The 23450-nt window shown below is 42.2% G+C and overlaps 3 protein-coding genes across 5 annotated transcripts; 2 read left to right on the top strand and 1 right to left on the bottom strand.

The window, feature by feature from the left end:
- Positions 1-236: 236 nt before the first annotated feature.
- Positions 237-4730, bottom strand: nit1 (nitrilase 1). Of its 3 annotated transcripts, none has more exons than XM_062065533.1 (6): positions 4573-4730; positions 2136-2369; positions 1818-1921; positions 1616-1752; positions 1420-1545; positions 237-1357 (listed from the first exon to the last, which is right to left on the bottom strand). In XM_062065533.1, exons 2-6 carry the CDS (start codon positions 2366-2368, stop codon positions 1091-1093), a joined length of 867 nt encoding a protein of 288 aa, XP_061921517.1. In that variant the 5' UTR covers position 2369; positions 4573-4730; the 3' UTR covers positions 237-1090. The 3 variants fall into 3 exon arrangements, with proteins under 3 accessions (XP_061921517.1, XP_061921516.1, XP_061921515.1); XM_062065532.1 differs by lacking the exon at positions 4573-4730 and adding an exon at positions 3841-4185 and having other exon boundaries at positions 239-1357; positions 2154-2369; XM_062065531.1 differs by lacking the exon at positions 4573-4730 and adding an exon at positions 3841-4184 and having other exon boundaries at positions 240-1357.
- On the top strand, positions 4096-10550 carry pfdn2 (prefoldin subunit 2). Its single transcript, XM_062065534.1, has 4 exons — positions 4096-4250; positions 4699-4787; positions 9917-10040; positions 10284-10550. The coding sequence occupies exons 1-4, from the start codon at positions 4170-4172 to the stop codon at positions 10470-10472; spliced, it is 483 nt and encodes a 160-aa protein (XP_061921518.1). The 5' UTR covers positions 4096-4169; the 3' UTR covers positions 10473-10550.
- Positions 10551-10707: 157 nt separating this feature from the next.
- b4gat1 (beta-1,4-glucuronyltransferase 1) lies at positions 10708-14247 on the top strand. Its single transcript, XM_062065530.1, has 2 exons — positions 10708-13215; positions 13285-14247. Exons 1-2 carry the CDS (start codon positions 12136-12138, stop codon positions 13474-13476), a joined length of 1272 nt encoding a protein of 423 aa, XP_061921514.1. The 5' UTR covers positions 10708-12135; the 3' UTR covers positions 13477-14247.
- The last annotated feature ends 9203 nt before the right edge of the window (positions 14248-23450 follow it).

Below are 23450 nucleotides of genomic sequence, written 5' to 3'. Positions count from 1 at the left end.
CAAACCCCGGCCGAGTCATCCTAAAGACTATAAAAATGGGACCCATTGCCTCCCTGCTTGGCAATCAGCATCAAGGGTTGGAATCGGGGGTTAAATCACCAAATTATTCCTGAGCGTGGCACAAGCTGCTGCTCACTACTCCCCTCACCTCCCAAAATTTCGAACATGGGGATGGGTCAAATGCAGAAGACAAATTTCACCACACCCGGTGTGTGTGACAATCATTGGAACTTTAACTTTAATGGGAAATATAAAATCTACTGAATATCCCACATTTTTCATCCGATTTGAATAGTTCCACAATCCACACATGCACTCCACTTACCCTGGACATTTAAGCCAGTGTGTTAACTGGTTTGGAAAGTTCCCCGATTACCCGGAATTTCCCCACCTTGAAAATAAATAGGCAATGTACAATCCTCTCCATCTCCCACATTTCTGTACTGATTCAAACTGCTTCAACATCCACACACTCCACTCACCTTGGATATTCAAGCATTTCAGTTCCACTCATGCATGTCACACGTTGCAAATTCTGTTTAAATATTATATCTAGATCTTATCTTAAGTAGATTTTCTTTTTTTGTACTGAAAATCCACTTTTTTCTGGTATTCTTTGATGCTGTTACACTAAAAATACTAACACAATACAATGTTATTTGTCAGGCTGCATACATGTATTCCATCAAGGTCAGTGTGACAAAAGATGCTGAGTCAGAGTCATCACATGCTGTGATTTTACATTAAGGTACTTTAAGTTGTGGTATGTTTCATTGTTATGCTGTTATTTCTTACGCTATGTTACATTAAGTTACTTTACGTTATTTTATGTAATGTGGTTGTCCTATGCTGTGCTACATTATGTTACATTGTCTTGTTATACTATTTTACATTATTTTGTTATTGTACTCTATTTTATGCTGTTATGCTATGCAACATTATGTTACGCTATGTTAAGTTACATTATTTTATGTCATGTTATGACATGTTATGTATTGCTATGCTGTACTAAGTTATGTCAGCACATACAAATAACATAACTTATGTTCCTACTCTTTATTACCCAAAGTCATTTTGATTTATAATTTCATCAGTCATCAGACAATCTGGTGTAAAAGTTCTCATCTCTGCGGTGCTTTTTCAGTGGCATATTTGTGCGGATGCTGCTCATCTTGTCCAGGTCCACTTCTACCAGCAGCATCCCTGCTTTCTCCCCTCCACAGTCACCCATCACCACGCCCCAGGGGTCCACAGCCAGGGCGTGGCCGTAGGACGAGCGGCTGTCATGGTGCCGGCCAACCTGCGCCGCCGCCAGGACGTAGCACTGGTTCTCGATGGCTCTCGCGCGTAGCAGTACCTGGCAACAAAAGGGTCTTAAAGGGGGTTGCATTTGATTAAGCACACTATCAATCCTAATACCTCCCAGTGAGCAGGTCCTGTGACCTCAGTGAAGGCTGATGGGAACGTCAGTATCTCAGCGCCATTCTTTTGCAACGCCAGTGAGAGCTCAGGGAATCTTAAATCATAGCAGACTCCCAAACCAACCTGACAGAAAAGGCAACATTCACTAAAATGAAAGTCCATACTAGCGCTAGTGCCGATGAGGAAAAGACACCTTTCCAACAGGAGTTTGGACCGGAGACACCAGCGTAGGTCCCGGGATAGTGAAAGCACTTTCTTTCATCGAGACGCCTTTTTCAGGAAGCTCCACATCAAACAGGTGAGACTTTCTGTAGATGGACACAATCTGACCTGTGTGAAATGTCAAGTGGAGACGTGTGAGGGAGTCGTAGACTTACAGTAGACATTTCAGCTACCTTTGTTGTTAATAACGACATGGCTGTTGTATGTTCGCTGATCAACATCCCAAGCTGGTCCTCGCTCATGGAAGCCCCCCAGAGACAACCAGATGTTCAATTTCCTGGAGCGAGTGTACGAATCAGAACATGACAAGAGTCGACTTATTCTTCATTATTACAGACATTTAAACACGTGTAACGGATGCCAGCTAGTGTGGCTGTGCGGTAGTAAACCTTATTTCCTGACACTTTGTGCTTTTAGCTCATTGTCTTGTGCGCTTTTCTTTCAATCAATGGACCCGAGTTTGAGCTGTGCCAGGTGGGTTAAACATTAACCTGGCCATCTGAGAGTACCGCGTCATTGTGTGTCCTTCAAGGCTCTCCGACAGCGCCAGGGTCTCCTCCTGACTAGAGCCAATGTAGTCGAAGGCCTCGGGTAGGAACGCAACGCTGGCGCCCTGCTGCGCCGCCTCTTCCAGCAGCTCTTTGGCAGCACATAGGTTGGCCTTCTTGTCTGGAGTGGAGTTCAGCTGACACACTGCAGCAAGTGGCCGGCCACAGTTGGACATCCTGCATGAGGACAGCGCCATCATTCACGTTAACAGCGATAATATAGTGGTACCTCAACTTAAGAATGTTTTGAGATGAGAGCTGTCTCTCGGCTAATTGTTATGTTTTAAGTTGCAAGCAAAAAGTTGAGTTCCAAGCATCACTGCCATGAATTGATTAACGTGGATCCCAACTTAAACAAGTTGAAAAACTTATTCGGGTGTCACCTTTTAGTGGTCAACTGTATGGAATATGTACTGTACTGTGCAATCTACTAATACAAGTTTCAATTAGGGCTGCAACAACTACTCGATTAAATCGATTAAAATCGATTATGAAAATAGTTGGCGATTAATTTAGCCATTGATTCGTTGGATCTATGCTATGCGCATGCGCAGAGGCTACTTTCTTTTTTTTTTTTAAATAAACCTTTATTTATAAACTGCAACAAACAGCTGAGAAACAATAATCAAAATAAGTATGGTGCCAGTATGGTGCCAGTATGCAGTTTTTTTCAATAAAATACTGGAAAGGATAGAAATGTAGTTTGTCTCTTTTATACGATTATTAATCGATTAATCGAAGTAATAATCGACAGATTAATCGATTATCAAATTAGTTGTTAGTTGCAGCCCTAGTTTCAATCAATCAATCAATCAATCAATGAGTTGGCACAGCAAATGTCATAATGAACCCTGTAAGATCCGACAAAAACCTGTGGTCTTACTCGCTAGCATTAGCTTATAGCTAGAGATCAACATAACTTTGTTTTCAAACAATGGGAAAGAAGAAAGTTAGTGTGAAGAGGAAGTGGATGATATTCATTGAATTAAAGAAAGAAATAATTAAAAACATGGTTGAGCATTTCACCAACTTGGCGAAGCAATTCGAGCGCATAACTGCTAGCCTGTAACATACTGAAGCAAAACTAGTTGCAATGACTTTAAAATAATTTATCCATGAAAATATGGAAGAGCTGCTGATGGCATATTTGACGACGAAGCAGCTAGAAGGAGATACAGTAGAAGTCCACTCTCCAAGGTAAATGCTGTACATAATTATTACAATACTTCATAAAACTACTGCAGTTGTTAGTGGTACATTCTATTGTATTGTTTTTCATACAATATATCTTATCCAAAAGTTAGTTTTTCTTTTCAAAAGGCATGTTACTCGTTAAAATTGTGCTGTTTTGGGTTGGAGGTGGGGGGACGGTCCAAGCATCAATTGGTCATTGATTTCAATTCATTTCAATGAGATAAGATGATTTGAGATTCAAGTGTTTTGAGTTAAGAACCAATTAAGAAGCAATTAAGCTCGCAATTCGAGGTACAACTATACTGACATTAAAATAACGTTTTCTATTGTGTTTTATGAGCAGCACTTCCATTTGGCACATAAACACTTGACTTCAACACACCCTTGAAGGGTTATATAAACATGTTACTTGAATATAATATAATAATAGTAGCTGGGAAAAGGACCAGCCTACCTGTTGTGCAGTTTCACAGTCCAAGCAGGCAGTGAGGCAATAATCTTTACAGATGATCCCAAAATTGAGAAAAACATTGGTTGAAATAACCCAGAGTCCACTAAGACTTTTTCACGCCATGTTAAAGTTTAACAGCAAACAGCAAGTAGCTGTGTGACTTGTCCCGCGTCAAATATTACCAGAATTGTTCAAAGAAAGACACACTTTCTTGTCTGTTTACATTGCCTAGCTAGTACAAGCTAAACGAACCACATTTATTGCGGGTTATTTTCACACAGGCAACCTCGGGGACAGCCGAGCTCGGTCCTTCTGAGCAACACCCTTCCAAAATGGCAGCCAACAGTAGCAACACGGGTTCTAAATCAGGCACCAGTGCTGGGGGTAAACAGTCCGGCCCCTCCGCCGAACAGGTACCGCCACGTACACTTTATTTCTGCGTATTGGTTCTGATTCTGGTCCGGCCATTTAATGTCGATCCACGGGACGTGTTAAGACCCTCGGCTAGCCAGCGCTAACATTAGCATATATCGCCATCGTCTGGCTCCTAAGTGCTGTTACCATGAAACTTCATTAGATTAAGCTTCTAAATGTGTTAAAATATGCTCTCTTTTGTCTTACTTAACGCCTTTTGGTATTTTTAAGGCGTACAACCGTCGGTGTGTTCATTTAGCATGGACGTATATTTGAGTAACACAACACAAGTTGTACACACATTAATACAGGCCTACATACCTACTGCATCATAATGCAGCAGTTTTGCGTGAAGCTCCTTCTGTCGTCTTCTACTGCTTTAGTGCAAATTGCCTGAGCAACATCCACATGTGCATATGAATCATTGACTGCTGTCGTTATTGACAGGTGGTGGCAACATTTCAGAGGATGCGTCAGGAACAGCGCAGCATGGCTTCCAAATCAGCAGAATTAGAGATGGACATTAACGAACACAGGTGAGCTCTTACACTTCCATCTTAAATGGGTTCTAGCTTATTTTATTGTTTATTTAACAGGGATAATAACTGTAACATTACACCAAAACTGAATTTTCAGTCGGTCTATGGTTTTTAACCTTTCGTGTTACAATGTGCAATTTATCACGGCGAATTGGTTCCAGGCCTGACCGTTGTAAAATAATTTTTGTAAAGTCACAATACAAAGGCCCTGAGTTCAATCCCGGGCTCGAGATCTTTCTGTGTGGAGTTTGCATGTTCTCCCTGTGACTGCGTTGGTGTCCTCCGGGTACTCTGGCTTCCTCCCACCTCCAAAAACATGCATCTGGTGATAGGTTGATTGGCAACAGTAAATTGGCCCTACTGTGTGAATGTTGTCTGTCTATCTGTGTTGGCCCTGCGATGAGGTGGCGACTTGTCCAGGGTGAACCCCGCCCATACTTGCCAACCCTCCCGTTTTTAGCGGGAGAATCCCGATATCCAGCGCCTCTCCCGACAACCTCCCGACAGAGATTTTCTCCCGACAAACTCCCGGTATTCAGCCGGAGCTGGAGGCCACGCCCCCCCCAAAAAAAAGTCTGCCGCAGCTGCGATTGGACCTGACCAGCCTCCGGGTACAAGTACTGGAGTACCGATTGCTTGCCAGGGAAGATCTTCCCCAGGAAGCAAGGATTGACCGGTTTTGGGCCATGCTAGGGAGAGATGGAAGATTCCACACTCTCGTGCATTTGATGAAAGCACTTTTGTGCGTGCCACACAGCAATGCATCATCAGAGAGGGTGTTCAGCATGGTTAGAAAAATAGTGACAGAGAATAGAAAGAGGATGGACAATTCAACCCTTAACAAAGCATTGTACTTTCAAGTACAACAATGAGTAGATGAGTGTTGTGTGTGTATATGTGTAAATAAATGAACACTAAAATTCAAGTATTTCTTTTATTTATATATATATAATAAAATAAAATAAAATAAAAATAATTTAAAAAAAAAAAAAAATATATATATATATACATAGCTAGAATTCACTGAAAGTCAAGTATTTATATATATATATATATATATATATATATATATATATATGTATATATATATATATATATATATATATATATATATATATATGAAATACTTGAGTTGGTGAATTCTAGCTGTAAATATACTCTCCTGTTAACCACGCCCCCCACCCCCAACCAAGTCCCCCCCCACCTCCCGATATTGGAGGTCTCAAGGTTGGCAAGTATGACCCCGCCGCCCGCCCGAATGCAGCTGAGATAGGCTCCAGCACCCCCCACCACCCCAAAAGGGACAAGCGGTAGAAAATGGATAGATGAAGAATTATAATTATTACATTTAATATTTTCATAGCTGTAGCATTAAAAAAACATTTTACAACCTTTTAAATGTTTTTAACATAATTAGAGCCCTCTAAACATGAACTAACACCTATAGTCACCGTTACACACCTTCCACCCAGTATAGTAGCCTTGAGTGTATTCTACTGTAGATCACATTATGCACTCCAGCCCGAAGAATCCTCCAAGCGTCATCGGTATGGCCATCGCCCAACCACTACACCGTGGGCACTATGTGGAAATACTCCGTCATATCCTGTGTAATTATTTTAACTTAAAACTGGGCTTTGACGTGCCAAAACCATAGCGTGTGGTGTTCCAAAACGTAATCAACTTGATAGTCGGAGCTACGACCATTAGCCGTATTGTTAGCATTGTGTGTTGTTAGCATTGCGTGTCCACATCGCTCAAGACGACGGCTCACCAATATAGTGTGAAGCTGAGTTATTGATGTCGAAGATAAAGTGCCTCAACAACAAAGTTAATCTCTATTTAGCATTGCCCAGAAGCTGCTGTCTTTTAGCATTAGGCAGCGTGCCGAGTCCCATTGAATCCTGTATGTCTCACGTCATTTTTCAAGTTAAACTTCTGACAATGCTCACGTCAAAGGCTCAGTAATGTGGAGATGTGTAATTGATTCAGGAGAAGAAGATTAGGGGCATCAAGCAGTTCTTCTGCCAAAAGATGGTCAACTTGATTAGTAAAGACAGAACCAACCCTTAACCCGGAAACGAAAGTCCCGCTTGGTGAAGATCTTTACTGCGTGACACAATATATTAATAGAAAAAAGATATTACTGCACTGTAATACATATAACGGGTTCACAAACTAGGAATATTTCTTGGCGCAATCGTGCAACATAAAACACATATAACACAGATTTGGTAATAACAAGAGCTCTAACTGAGCTATCAGATCTTGTTATAGATTTAGAAAGGAATTCAAAGGAGCTACTGTTAGGAGTTATTGTTCATGTGCCTGATGGCAGAGGGAAAAAAACTGTTCAGGTGGCGGGAGGTGTGGGTCTGGATGGACCGTAGTCTCCTGCCTGAGGGGATAGGGGAGAATAGTTTCTGTCCAGGGTGAGAAGAGTCAGCTGTGATCCGACCCACACGCCTCCTGGTCCTGGAGGAAAACAAGTCCTGGAGGGATGGGAGTTTGCAGCCAATCACCTTCTCAGCAGCACGTACGATGCGCTGCAGTCGATGCTTATCCTGGACTGTGGTGCCGGGGAACCACACGGTGATGGAGGAGGTGAGGATGGACTCGATGATGGCTGAGTAAAACTGCACCAGCATCTCGGTCGGCACCTTAAGTTTCCTCAGCTGCCGCAGGAAGTACATCCTCTGCTGGGCCTTCTTGATGAGGGAGCTGATGGTCGGCTCCCACTTGAGGTCCTGGGTGATGGTGGTGCCCAAGAAACGGGAGGAGTCCACAATGGAGACGGGGGTGGGAGAGTCAATCAGGGTGAGGGGGGATGGTGGGGCTGTGACTTTCCTGAAGTCCATGATCATCTCCACTGTTTTCTGGGCGTTCAGCTACAGGTTGTTGAGGCTGCACCAGGACGCCAGCCGGTCCACCTCTCTCCTGTAGGCGGACTCATCGCCATCCGAGATGAGCCCGATGAGGATAGTGTTATCCGCAAACTTGAGCAGCTTTACGGACTGGTGATTGGAGGTGCATAAGTTTTTATACAGAGAGAAGAGCCAGGGGGAAAGTACACAGCCCTGAGGAGAACCAGTGTTCGTGGTTCGACTGTCCGAGACAATCTTCCCCAGCCGCACGTGCTGTCTTCGGTCTGTCAGGAAGTCATTGCTCCAACTGCAGAGGGAGTCGGGCACGCTGAGCTGGTAGAGCTTGTCTCGTAGCAGTCCAGGGAGGATGGTGTTGAAGGCAGAGCTGAAGTCCACAAACAGGATCCTAGCGTAGGTTCATGGGGAGTCCAGATGCTTTTTTTTTGTTACTGTATTTTTTTTTCCTACACAATGTGAGTGGCTTCGTTGTTAATTCAGGTACGTTTTGACATACACAGTATTTTTCGGGTCATTAAATGGATTTATCATCAATGTTCAATGGGCATCAATGTGATGCAATCACACACGCTATTAGCTAATCACCAGTCGGCGATTGAAAGCATCGCTAAATAACTTTCAACCTTCATAAAATATTTTCATAACTTTTGGGATGACTTCAACTTACAACTAGTTAAATGACACCTCTATCATGGTCTATCGCTGTCACTGGCACTTAGTAACTTTGTTGGCCCTGTGATGAGGCGGCGACTTGTCCAGAGTGTACTCTGCCTTCCGCCCGAATGCAGCTGAGATAGGCTCCAGCACCACCACCACCCGCGACCCGAAAGGGACAAGCGGTAGAAAATGGATGGATGGCAGGAACCCTGCCACACAAAAAACTACAAAATGTGCTGACTTTCTTTACAGCATAAGTCAGTCCCCCTTTCCCCATTCATTAAAAAGACGGAAGTCGATGCGAACGCCTTTTTTCCAACAGAAAACTAAAAGAACGCCTACGTGCAATTACTGCTTTCATGGCCAAAGCTGGAAAACAACCAAAGAAACAAAGTTTTGTCTGAGGAGACAAAAAAGGTTACCCGGATAAAAGGACAGTCAGGATCAACATTGGCCCCGCTTTCACTCGCTGGCGTGAGCTCAAAGATGAGGGATTTTCGGTCGATGCTGTCTTGGTTCTGTTCCTGCTAAACTCGTAAGTGACTTCCGATGCTCACATCAAAATGATAATGCTAATGTTAGCTATCGGAAATTTGCGCGGTAGCAATAAGTAGCCACCAGCTTGACAGTACGCAGTTCTACACTACTTCCTTCGAAAAAACTCTCCCGCCACTGTTTCTTTGCTTCGGACCTACATCCACCCCGATACATTCTTGGTAGTAGCGTCATGTTTGTAGCGCAATCCAACATCATTTCTTAATAGTGTCTGCTATTTAACATCAGCATAGCCATTAGAGACGTAATATTTGTAATTTGTGCCAATATTACAGCGGACGTCATGTCAGTTGGACACTATATGTGCTAGTTCTCATGAGAAATGTGGTCTTCCTTCTGGCAAAACACTACCAATTTGGTACGCTGGCGCCGCCAAAATCAACCAAAACTGAAAGTTCTTAAGTGGAGCGTTAACAATGTCAAATTTATTTGATGTGACCAAAAAACCCACTTCTGCTGTATAGAATAAATTAAAATATGAATAAATTATAATTTGCTATGGAGTAACTGTTGATGTAAACTTTTCAACTAATCAAGATTATCATTGTCAAATGCCTAATATTTTTTCTATGCAGACATTGTAAGCTTTTGACTATATGTAATCACTATCTGCATGGGCATTAAATGTGTTTTAAGGGGCATTAAAAAAAGAATTAAAACACATTAAACTAGACTTGCTGATAACTGCAGAAACTCTGTTACACTAATAATTGACTAAGAACATTGTAGGAACCGAGCTTGCTCGTAACATGTGTAGCTAATTTACAGTCCCTGGCCATGATTTTGGACATAATAAATGAACGTAAACAAGGAAACAATATAAATGTGATTTTATAATGTAACATTCATTTTTATATTTCTGCAGATGCTTTGGCCAAAAGTGCATTTTGACACAAAACTGAGATAATTTTAAAGGAGTGTTATTTTCACTTAGTGGGGTGTTAGTCCCAATGTTATCCTGCACTTTGGGTTTTTTACATTTCTGTTCAGTTACAGTTGACATTGACTTCCATGGCGTGTGTCCACATCCAGTTTAGTCATTGACACCCTCAAGGACGTGGTTCCATCTCGGAAATGCTATCGTCTGGTCGGTGGCGTGTTGGTGGAGAGGACAGTGAAAGAAGTCTTGCCGGCACTGGAAACCAACAAAGAACAGGTAAAACATTTTAAGCTACCAGTACATTTTGCAAATGTTGTTTCAAAAGCTACTGAGTGACCTATTAACGACATATGATGTTGTATAAATGTGGACTGGACATCTCAGGTAACTACATTCCAGTTAGTGATGCTGCTGTTAAAAGGCAGCTCTCAACTGGATGTTTTTCTCGAGTATCTGTGGTCAAAGCATCCTGTCCACACTGTCCTACATAGGTTGACACTCTCTTCTGTCCCCTTACAGATCTCCAAAATAATTGAGTCCATCAACACAAAGATGCAGGAGAAAGGGCGTGAGCTGACCGAGTACAGGGAACGCTACAATATTCGCTTAGTGGGCGAGGGTGAAGGAGAAGCACAAGGCCAGTCAACGTCCTCCACCAACAGCGAAGGAGGCGGCCCGAAAAGTGGAGCGGGTGTTTTGGTTTCCTAATTTTTGACACTATGATTCTATGTTAGCGTCTCACATATTGAAAAAAGTTGGCAAAAAAATGTAGATTTTAAAATGGAATTTGCCTCTGTGCTTTTTTAAGGTCAGATTTTGGGTCAAATGTGAAAAGCGATTTCACAGACCTTCAATGTGGTTTACAGCGTTTCTGTCCTCGCACATGACAATGATGTCAATTAAAGAATGACGGTGCTTCATATAAAATTTTACCACAAACTCCTTTACTGATAAGAATTTAGTGACAGATTTCCCTTCATATTCTTACTGACTTTGGTGGCGCACTGCATAAATGCTTGTTTTGCATGGCAGAGGTTACTGGGTTAAATCTCAGTCAGGGTTGATATAGCATGGTGACATTTTTTATTTTGCACTTAAAATATATCATTAAACTATTTATTTGCCACAAAGCCGTTCATACAAAATTGCATTAAATCAAATTCAAGTTTAATTAAAGTGTACAAATATTTTCACAAATTTAAAAAAAAAAGGGTGTAATGGGGAGTGACAAGGGCCTCCAAAAAAAATCTGCATAGGACTATAATTTGGTCTGCGGCGTTCCTGTTCCCATCACACAAAATACTTGGATTATTGGCACCATACCAGTTGGACTAGTTACTTTGCTTCTTGAGTGCAGGCATTACGGTAAGTAATAGGTTTGGGCGATAGTGGGAATTTTGGTATCAATCCGATACCAAGTAAATGAAGAGCCACTACGTGAAATGTCAATCATTTAGTAATTTGTGAATTTGTATCTAGTTGATTAATACTATGATACAACAGGAAGAACTCTATAACAAAATCCTACTATTCTAAAACAGTGTACTGGTTTAAAATGCATTGGTAATACACTCAATTATACAACTATCAGAGTAAAAAGTAAATTGTGCAAACTTAGAATGCAACAACATAACAAACATGTCAAAATAACATACTTATACTGAGTGAGCAATACATAACTTGCTGGATTTACAGACGAGAAACTGCAGCTAAAGCGTCGATCCCATCACGGTAGTATCAATCCGCTACCAATACCCACCTTGGTATCGGTACTATCCATGCCTAGATCGATCCGCCCCTCAATAGAAATTGGATCGTGAGGATCTGTTTAAAAGATCCGTCTAGTTATTATAGGTTAGTTTGATAAAGGAAACAAACACCGGTAGCACTTAAAAGACAAGATGTAGATCAGAATAAAAAAATATGAAATATGTTTTTATTATTGTCGGACTCTGACTTGTCTTATAGTTCAGGCGCCAGTCGGGTGACACACTCATGCAACATGGGTAGTTGATAATAAAAGGGGCTTCCGAACGCATGTGCAAATCGGTTCTCCGCTGTCACTTAAAGAGCTGGTCAAAAAATTCGTTTCGTTCGCGAACGTCACATCTGAGCGGCTAGCGCCTCGCAGTGAGACAAAGACGGTGGGTCCATGGCAATATTTGACAATCTTCCGCGAAACACATATTCTTTTTCTCAAGTTTCTAACAAGTCGTCGAGTGTTAAACATTTGACTGCCAGTAGACAGTCAACAAGCTAGGCTAGGCCGCTAGCTTCAGTTTAGCAATGTAGGCTACGTCAGCTAGCTCGGAAGCAAGCACGCATCCCAAACAGCAGCCGTCCTCTCACTTTTGGCTTTGGTTCTTGTGGAATGCATCTGTCCAAGAAATGTTCCGCCTTCAGAGTGGTGCTGAGTGCTCTCCTGCTGGTGGCGCTGCTGCAGCTCCTCTACTTGTCCTTCTTGTCCAAGTTCCACGGCAAACAGCAGCGATACCGCTACTCGGAACTCTTTGGAGGCTCCCGTCCGGAGAACATGGAACACCCCGAGAGGAACTCACGCAAGGAACGTCTGAGGTACTCTCTCTCCACGGGGGGCATCTTTGACAACAGTGGACAGTACCGAGTGTACAAGAACCTGATTAAAAGCGAGCAGAACCCGGCCAACAACGTCCTGACTTTGGCGACCCACGCGAGTATCAACAACCTTCACCACCTCGAAGCTCTTGTGGAGAGGTGGCAGAACCCACTCTCAGTGGCTATCTTTGCTCACGGACAGGATGTCAAGTTTGGCACGGCTCTGGTGTATGCGCTCAGCGTCCTGTGTCCTCACGTCCAGGCCCTGGTGGACTTCCACCTGGTCTGCCTCTCGGGGGAGACGGCCAGCTTTCCCGAGCAGGACCACCAGCACTTTGCAGGCCTGGACGACTGTGCCGCCGTCTTTTCCAGGCTAGACTCCCACAGGGACAAATACAAAAACTATGTCATCAGTGGAAACGTATCCTACCCCAACAACCTTCTTCGGAACGTGGCCCAAGGAGGCGCAGAGTCGTCTTACATCCTGGTGATGGACATGGACATGATGCCCAGCGCCGACCTGCACCGAGACTTCCTGGCCATGGTGGTGAGGCGCGAGCCGGTCCCCAACCAGGTGTTTGTCTTACCTGCATTCGAGATCCGCCACGCCAGAAAGATACCGGCTACCAAGGCCGAGCTGGTGCAGCTCTACCAGGTGGGCGAGGTGCGGCCGTTTTACGAGGAGCTGTGTACTCGCTGCCAAGCCCCTACCAACTACTCGCGGTGGGTCAACGGCCACGTCCGAGGCAGCGACGCCCTGGAGGTGGCCTACACGCTCACCTGGACTGATCCCTGGGAGCCCTTCTACATCGGCCCGCGTGGCGTGCCGCTCTACGACGAGAGCTTCAAGCAGTACGGCTTCAACCGGATCAGCCAGGTCAGTTCCTCCTTGATTTAGTTTTTACCTTGGATCTCTGCACAATCATTCCTAGTTTATCTCTGGTAGGCCTGCGAGCTTCATGTGGCTGGATACCGCTTCTCTGTTCTAAACTCGGCCTTCCTGGTCCACCGCGGCTTCAAGATCCAGGGGGAGTTCCACGCCAAGAAGGACGAGGAGAACAAACGCAACCGGCTTCTGTTCCGCAGCTTCAAAGAGGCTCTGAAGAGCAAATATCCATCATCTAGCAGGAGATGTTGAGAACACTCGTTTGGACTCCTGAAACCACATTTCGGTCAATGACACTGGCGGCCACTAGATGGCAGCAGGCGCCCTGATGGTACTTGGGTGTTGCCAGTGCATGTGATGCGCTGCAACAGGGCCCAGTAAATCAGATGTCTTCATGTTTGTCAGCCTGTCCACGTAGCATCTGTAGTGCCTGAGCCTTTGTTGTCATTTCTGCACAGTATTTATTGTAAAGTCTTACGGTTATTTATGCTACGTTGCACTGAGTTGTATTTCTTTTGACTTTGTACTGTTTCTTAATAAAGCTGCAGGAGGACAACGGCCAAAACAAACCCGCATTTTTTTAAATAAATGAACGTAACATTTTTTAACAAAGTATTTATAACCGGAGTAAAAGTCCATGACCCATTTGGAGTAGCAGCATTGCTCTATTTAAATTTAACAAGCTGAATTGTATTCCCCAACTGTCTGAATCTGCTTAAAGTGTCCAAAGTGCAGACCCAAAGGCCATTTTTGTTTGCAGCTCATTTTAATTGGGCCTCAGCATATTTGGTAAAATCCGATCTTTTTATGTATAGTTGTTCACATTACCCCAAAATTGTACTCGTATTTTGTGTATAACCTTTAATAAATGAAATATTTTTGTGCAGTAGGGCTGCAAATTGATTATTTTAGTAATTGAGTAATCTATCGATTAGTTTGTTCGATCAAGCAAGTAATCGGAAAACCCCCACTTAATAGCCTCAACATGCATTTCAGAGAAAATGGTATAAATAAAGATTGTTCTGCTTTCCATAACCTTTGATTTTTTTTCTAACAAATGCACATCATCAACTTTAAGGTTGCAATTTTAACAAGTGTGCAAGAATAAAACGAAACAAAAAAAACTTTCTGCTGTTTTGCCGCCAACACAGATCAGCACCACACACCACTCTCATGTGCTCTATTGCAGCGGGTGTGTCCGCATATTTACTCCATGCAATCCGGGTTCTATCAACTTTAATTAGTTACAAACGTACAATCATTAAAAGATTAACTGAAGCAAAATAATATAAATCACTTAATTAAAAAAAAATGTTTTAATTAATTTGATAGGGAAATCGCAATACAGGTACTGAGAAAACAGACACTTTTTTTTGTTCCCCCTTGCCCCCCCAAAAAACTTACAAAAAAACCATGTAAAAAAATAACACCCCCTCTCACACCCTGTCCTACATTTCAGTCAGTTGGGTAGCAATGTACTGCCTTCCTCTTCACCACAAGCAGATAGAGAATCATACAAACTGACTAAAAGCAAAAAAAGTAACAACAAAAATAAAAATCCCAAACATACAGAGAAGTGTCACTAAATAAAAACAACAAAAAAGAGTTGAGGTAAGTGAAAAGGTACATTGTCAAAGGTGAATGTCACATTTATCCTATAGTGTCTTTAAAGGCCTACTGAAACCCACTACTACAGACCACGCAGTCTGATAGTTTATATATCAATGATGAAATCTTAACATTGCAACACATGCCAATACGGCCGGGTTAACTTATAAAGTGCAACTTTAAATTTCCCGCTAAAATTCTGGTTGAAAACGTCTATGTATGATGACGTATGCACGTGACGTCAATCGTTGAACCGGAAGTATTGGTACACCATTGAATCCAATACAAAAAGCTCTGTTTTCATCTCAAAATTCTACAGTATTCTGGACATCTGTGTTGGTGAATCTTTTGCAATTTGTTTAATGAACAATGAAGACTGCAAAGAAGAAAGTTGTAGGTGGGATCGGTGGTAGCGGCGGACTACAGCAACACAACCAGGAGGACTCTGAGATGGATAGCAGATGCGCTAGCCGCGGACCTCACCTTGACTTCCTCCGTCTCCGGGCCGCCAACCGCATCTATGATCGTCGCTCCGTCGATCGTCGCTCCGTCGATCGCTGGTGAGCACGGGTGTTGATGAGCAGATGAGGGCTGGCGTAGGTGGATAGCTAATGTTTTTAGCATAACTCTGTAGAGGTCCCGTTGCTAAGTTAGCTTCAATGGCGTCGTTAGCAACAGCTTTGTTAAGCTTCGCCAAGCTGGAAAGCATTAACCGTGTATTTACAGGTCCATGGTTTAATAGTATTGTTGATTTTCTGTCTATCCTTCCAGTCAGGGGTTTATTTCTTTTGTTTCTATCTGCATTTAAGCCCAATGTGCTATCACGTTAGCTCCGTAGCCGATGTATTGTCGTGGAGATAAAAGTCACTGTGAATGTCCATTTCACGTTCTCGACTCTCATTTTGAAGAGGATATAGTATCCGAGGTGGTTTAAAATACAAATCCGTGATCCACAATAGAAAAAGGAGAAAGTGTGGAATCCAATGAACCCTTGTACCTAAGTTACGGTCAGAGCGAAAAAAGATACGTCCTGCACTACACTCTAGTCCTTAACTCTCACGTTCCTCATTCACAAATCTTTCATCCTCGCTCAAATTAATGGGGTAATCGTCGCTTTCTCGGTCCGAATCGCTCTGGTTGCATTGTAAACAATGGGGAAATGTGAGGAGCCTTTCAACCTGTGACGTCACGCTACTTCCGGTACATGCAAGGCTTTTTTTATCAGCGACTAAAAGTTGCGAACTTTATCGTTGATGTTCTCTACTAAATCCTTTCAGCAAAAATATGGCAATATCGCAAAATGATCAAGTATGACACATACAATGGAACTGCTATCCCCGTTTAAATAAAAAAAATTCATTTCAGTTGGCCTTTAATTTAGCTATGCAACTAATTATGCAGCCCCAGGCCAAGTCAAATTGTTTTGGTGTACCCCTCAGATTATATTTTATTTTCTCTAAATCTAAGAAAAACATGAGGTCCTTAAACCATAGAGAGGCCTTTGGGGCAAACTGTGATTTCCACTCCAAAAAAATCCTTCTACAAGCTATTAATGATGCAAAGGCGATACTATCCCTAAAAGTCTAATCACAGATTTACTTCTAATCAATTAATCGATGCAGCCCTATGATGAAGTGACTCGATAAAAAAATAAATAACCAGTGTATTATATTAAGTCAACTTGTCAAAGGTTTTCAGGCGTAATTTCACCCTGTTGACATGATGGATGAGGAATTGCTCTTTCTAGAGGTCCAAAATCAAAGAATTATACTACAGGCATATCCTGGACAGCTCTTTGAGGACCTCACGGGGGCGGGGGATGCAGCGGAGTGGTTAGTGGGAGTTGAATGACAAGTGTGTGCACAAAGCTTGCAAGGGATGTTGTTACTGCTGTGTTGTTGACTAGAAATACCAAAATAAAGTAGTTCTCACCTCCCAGGGGGTGAACAAGGGGATAGGTCAAATGCAGAGGACAAATTTCACCACACCTAGTGTGTGTGTGACAATCATTGGTACTTTAACTTTAACTTTAACTTTAACTTGTTCTGCAAGGCAAAATAGTTGTCTTTTCCACGAGTCATATCAATGCCGTCATAGACGCCCGCCAGTGGGTACTGATGGACGGCGAAGCTCGGAGACATTCCGCGATGTTGCCGTTCAGCAGCCTTTGCGTATCGTGAAAATCCGGAGTAAAAATAAACTGTCACAGGTATACTGTTACACCTTGTCCGTGTATTCAAATCCATTCTCATTTTCAGTTACGTAAGGTAACGTAGCAAGCGTATGTATCTTTTCGCAGGCAGCACTGGCTGTCGCGTTGTTTTAAAGACAAAAAGCCTTAACTGATTTCTAATCATAATAATGTTTCTACAGTCAATTAATCTAATGATTAACAACAATTGAGGTGGCTGCTACCGAATCACTCACTTGTCAAACCAGACATCCGGTCGCATCAGTTTAGCTTTCACAACCCTCGTATCTGCATCGATATGACCAATACTGCCCCTCTAACTACTTGGTATTGGATCAATACCCACATTTGTAGTATTGCCCAAACTAATGTAAAGTATGCAGACAACAAAATAATAATTGCTTATTACCTTTGACCCGAAGTGTGGATAGAACCATGTTACAACAGAAAGTAACCAGATATCAACAACTACTGTGAGGTTTATGTTTTATGTTTATGTTTGTGACTGGGCCAACATTAGTGCTTACCCAGCCTGCATTGTATATTTGAATGGTGCAAACTAAAGTATTGCATTGACTTTAAACCTAAAATAGCAGGTGGCGTAACGAAAATAGTAGCTGGCCCACTGGCGCCCAGCAGTACGGCAAGGGGTTAATGAACGGAGGGTGAAAAGTCGCTCGCTCCGCCCACCTGACACATTAGCCTGTGTTGTAACACGGCTTAGACTGGCTTTTAAAGACACCCCAGCGCTGATGATTAGCAAGGGGTGTCAGGACAGCATCCAATGAAAAGCTGCTCTTTAAAATTAAATCGTGCAGACTTGAAGAGATAATTGGTCAAACGTGTCCGTTTAGTTGAACTGTTTTGTTTTGTTTAACTATTAGCATTATCGTTGTTAGCGAGTGTGGCGGTAGTGTGCCACTATACCAGGAACGCTTGGCCCACTTTGGCTTTGTCTGGTTAGAATTGTGCGTTATGGGGAATGTTTGCAAGGACTTATAGCCTGCGAGCGTGCGCACGTTGGCAATGTTGTTGATAAAGTGGCAGAAGGCGGCTGGTGTAGATCAGAACAGGTTTGCTGGATCAAATTGGGCTTTATCTCCACAGGCTTATCTGGGTCACAGAGCTTTACGACAAAAGCAATTAGGGCCGTCCTCTCCTGTGCAGCCTAGCAGGAGGCCACCACCCGCCAACTTCACCCGAGAGAGCAGCTCTGGGAAGGGGGGCTCAAACATGTCGCCACTCTTTATGAGTCAGAGATGAAGGAGTCATTCGGGTCCAACTGTACTGATCTATTCTTCACATCCAGCTGGCCTTCCGTTAGACTCCATGTCGTTTTCAACAATCAACATCTCTGTCTGTGTGACGTGGCCTACTTTGTGCTGTGTGTCCACCAACACAACAAGCTCTCCAACACGTTGATGTCCCTTCCACTTAAAACAAGTGAGGGCTTAGCCGCCACCGACTAACTTCTCACCTTTCAAAGCTGCGGCAGGCTGGACGTGTTTTAAACGTGTCCGCTGGGTGCAGCCGGGCCAGGCTGGAGGACAGCAGTAATGAGACGTGACACTGGCCGGGGGAGAGAAAAGGAGACTTAATCCTTCTCACTATGCTAACACCTCTTAGCCTACCACCCCTGCTGTCACACAAGATCAGCAACACACACACACACACACACACACACACACACACACACACACACACACACACACACACACGCACACAGGTGAAGAAGCTTCGTAGTGGTCTTGCAGACGTGCATGTCATGCTTCATGCTGTGCTGCTGGCAACATTATAACACTCCCACACACACCAGTGCAAAGCATATGTTCTTACGCACACACAGATCGATGCACTAATACACATGCAGCTATGATACAATGATGTTTGCACAACACCAAGTGGCTGCGTGCCAACACTGGCCATCGTGTCTTCCTTTTAAAAAGTGAGTGTACACTCTCTCTGCAGGCCTCGTGCACATGATGAAGTTGTCTGCCAACGTGTGTGTTGGCTGAGCAGGCTATTGTCAGCGTGACACTCGAGCATCCTCAAATTGCACTTTATGTACTCTCATTGTGTGTGTCAGCACTTACACCTTTGACTACATAAGTGCATTCACACTGAGAAGTACATCGATTAGTCTCTCTGGCTGTATCTCAAACTGAAAAGTACACTTCTATAAATAGGGATGTCCTAATAATTTTTTTTTTACCTACGATCTGATTTTTCAGCCTCAGAGCCGATTCAATTTCGCTTCCCCATCTTATACTATGATAACAGACTATAGAACTGAAAATGTTTCATAGCAAATAACTGAAGTAAACATAATAACACATTTTATAAAGCTTATCTTGGAAAATTTACAATTTGCTGGTATTGTTTTAAATCAGACATATTTGATTTGTAGTATTAGGTGCTACATATATTTTTTTTTAACAAAATAAAGTGGCGAGTGCACAATAACTAAACATAAACAAAAACTACTATTGGCTCCCATTTGAATCGTTTGGGTTTTGCCTCCAAAGCCTTTCTGTATCCAGACACTTACTCCCTAAGTTTGTAAATAATGATAAATAATGATTTTGTAATAATAAGAACAAAACAAAATAAACATTTTTATCTAATTACGTTAGTAATGTTTATATTCTAATAATGGCTTTGAAATGATTATCTTTTTAAGTCAGATTAATCACACGTCTGAACTGTGATTAATCATGATTAATCACTGTTTTTTATTTGCTTGAATAAATAACATTTGCTCAAGAAAAAACACCAATAATTGAATACAAATGCAATTTGGTAGTCAGAATGACGTACAGGAAAATGTTTTAAATGTTTAACTGAACTGCAAGCCATTGATTTTCTCAGAACTTGTTGACAGTAAGTATAGTAAGAATTAAGTGTACATTTTGAAAGCCTTTGGAAAAATATAGCAAACAAAGTACAGTTACTAATCGATTACATAGTAAACACACTCATAAACAATTTAACATAGTACACCATTTAAATCTGCATTTTCTCTTCCGGGATAAACCTTAAAGGGGAACTGCACTTTTTTTGTGGAAATTTTTCCTATCGTACTGAATCACAATCATTATGAAAGACACCACGACGGATGTTTTTTTTTTTAATGCATTCTAACTCGTAAATACACATAAACAAATGTCCGCTTACAGCGGAGCTAATGTGAGGTCCTCTATTACGCCCATAAAGACCAATAAATAACCATTCAAAAAGCGTTAACAATATTCCACTTACATTTTGTGACTTGAATATTAACCAAGTATTAATTATACATTTTATTTTAAGCACGAACGCAGACAAACTATTTATAGCGGTGCTGTGATCACGAGCTTGTGTGTCAATGTTGACATGATCCACTGATCAGCTGCTTCCTCGTTTCCTTGCTTGTCAAACTTTATTCTAGATCATAAATAATGCCTCTCACATGGATACTAGGACAAAGATGTATTCCGACAAGTTGGTAAACTTAGTACACTTTGACAGCCAATTTAGACCCGATAATGGCGAGAACGACACAAAAACACGATTTGTTTTACCTCCTCTTTTCTTTGCGAGGATTATGAATAATTATTCATCTATATGGGAATATATAAACATCCTAGCAGTCTGCATCCTAATGACAGCAGACCATGTACAGTAAGTGATGTTTTATTATGTTTGTTGGCTCTAATAAGGTCTGCAGTGAGTATGTTGTTAAAAAAAACGACATTAATGCTTAAAATGATAAAAATATGTAAATATTAAATGTTATTATAAATGTGCCTGTTACTACAGTGCATATATACTTATAGCATGTAAAACCTTAATGGAGGTGTTTGGATGTTTTTAAGCGCTTTATAGCACAATAGAGCCGCTCCCAAAGACTCAACTTTTGATCGCATTAATTTACTATTTCGAATCCATTGAAAAAAAAACCATCCGTCGTCATGTCTTTCATAATTATTGTGTTCCCCTTTAGCCAGGATGTGATTAATCTTCAAATAAAAAACTATATATATATATATATATATATATATATATATATATATATATATATATATATATATATATATATATATATAATTTTTTTTATTTTTTATTTTTTATTTTTTTATTTTTTATTTTATTTTATTTATTTTATTTATTTTTTATTAATCACATTCATTAACATTGACAGCCCTAATTCTAATACTATAGTAGATATTATTTTTTTATGGCCTAATGTGAGCGTGAATGTTGTCTGTCGATCTGTGTTGGCCCTGCGATGAGGTGGCGACTTGTCCAGGGTGTACCCCGCCTTCTGTCCGACTGCAGCCGAAATAGGCTCCAGCACCCCCCGCAACCCTGAAAGGGACAAGCGGTAGAAAATGGATGGATGGATGGATGGATGTTTTTTTCCAGGATGGCGCCGCTGAACTGGCTTCTGGTTGCAGGAGCTCTGAGCTCTTGTGTATCATCCTTATGTGTTCCTGATGTTTCCCTCTTGTTTTCATGTCTTGAATGTGCGACAAGGGGTGGCACTTTCGTGACTTCTGCGGCGCTTTTTTGTGAACTTCTGGATCTGCCCTTTTTGGCCATGGAGAACCAGCTGCTGGGTTTCTGCCACACCATAGTCCGTTTGGAGAGACTGGAGGAGATGCGGAGGAAGAGACAGGGCTGCGGAGCTAGCGCTGAGCGCCGGAATGGACAAGCTTTACAGTGTCTTGGCTGAATGAGCATGTATCGGACACCTCGGTCTCCTTAGACCATGGGTGTCAAACTCTGGCCCGCGGGCCAAGATTGGCCCGCCGTGTAATTTCACTTGGCCCTTGAGGCAATATCAAATTAACACTAGAGCTGGCCCGCCGATTATATACAGCTGCGGTGCCGCGGTAACACCGCATTCACCGCTAATTCTCATACTTGCAAACCCTCCCGGGAGAGGGGGGTGGGAAGGGGGGTAGGGGGGGGGGGGTAGGTAGGCGGGGTTTGGTGGTAGCGGGGGTGTATTTTGTAGCGTCCCGGAAGAGTTACAGCTGCAAAGGGTTCTGGGTATTTGTTCTGTTGTGTTTATGTTGTGTTACGGTGCGGATGTTCTCCCGAAATGTGTTTGTCATTCTTGTTTGGTGTGGATTCACAGTGTGGCGTATATTTCTAACAGTGTTAAAGTTGTTTATACGGCTACCCTCAGTGTAACCTGTACCGCTGTTGATCAAGTATGCGTTGCATTCACATGTGTGTGCGTACAGAAGCTGCACATATCTTGTGACTGGGCCGACACGTTGTTAAAATGGATGAAAAGCGGACGTCAAAGGCAGTGCCTTTAAGGCACGCCCCCAAGACTGTGGTCCGGGTGGTTTACGAGATATAATGACTGATGAACACCTTCGTTCGATAATAAAGGCTGCCTCAGCTCAAAGCCTGAGCCCAGACAGGAATTAATTAGCATCCATGAAAAGATGCCAGGTATCTGGCTTGGGCACATCAGATTAGATCAGTGTGTTGCAAACTGAGCAGTTTAAAGTCCTGAATGGTTGGTTTATTTATTGTTATTTTATTTTCAAATGTATTAGCCTGTGGAAAAAGTTAATGTTGATATTTACCTCAGAAGGCTGCAAATAGAAAAGAGGCATTGAATTTTTATTTAAATTGTATTTGATATGCCATTGATATTTTTTTAATTATTATTATTATTATTTGAAACTCGATTTTGCATGTCACTATAAAGTTATATAAGCCTTGCTTGTTCAATATTCAATGCAAAACTTGTTTGGGTCTCTATTAAAAGGTTAATTTGTTCAACCTTGGCCCGCGGCTTTGTTCAGTTTAAAATTTTGGCCCACTCTGTATTTGAGTTTGACACCCCTGCCTTAGACGCATCCTCGCTCATCCCTGCAGACTGGACACTGGCCGAGAGTTAGTGGGCGGCCGAGGGCGGAGTCGGCTCTCTTGGTTGCTTTGTTGGGTCTGCTCCTGTCTCTGGCCATGCTCCCCCCACGCCAACAGACGATGACGTGGAACACCGCAGAGGCCACCACATTGTATATGGGTGAGGCCCCCACAGTGTATATGGGTGTTGAAATTATGTTTTTGTTTGGTTGCTTGTCTATGCATGGTGCAATCGTGTGTGCACAATATATATTATTAGTTAATAATTTTTGTTGTTGTTGTTTTACTTTTGTAGCTGTATGTAGAAATGGCACTGTTAGAGTGGCAGCTGGTTGCATCAGCTCTGCTCTTTTAATGTCTTTAATGTCCTTTGTACTCTTTGATGTTTCCCAACTATTTTCATGTGTATTTTTTACCTTATTTCTGTGAACTTCTTTGTCTGCATTGCAACCACATTAATTTCTCCATTGTGGGATAAATAAAGTCTATTTTATCCTACCCTATCCTGTAGTGATAGTATCAACATCTGGCTCGATCACCCCTACTTTACATAGAA

Source organism: Entelurus aequoreus, linkage group LG12 (assembly GCF_033978785.1).
Source record: "Entelurus aequoreus isolate RoL-2023_Sb linkage group LG12, RoL_Eaeq_v1.1, whole genome shotgun sequence".
NCBI classification, from domain to species: Eukaryota; Metazoa; Chordata; class Actinopteri; order Syngnathiformes; family Syngnathidae; genus Entelurus; species Entelurus aequoreus.
The sequence above is the reverse complement of the archived record's forward strand: the minus strand, read 5'-3'. Positions and strand labels throughout refer to the sequence as shown.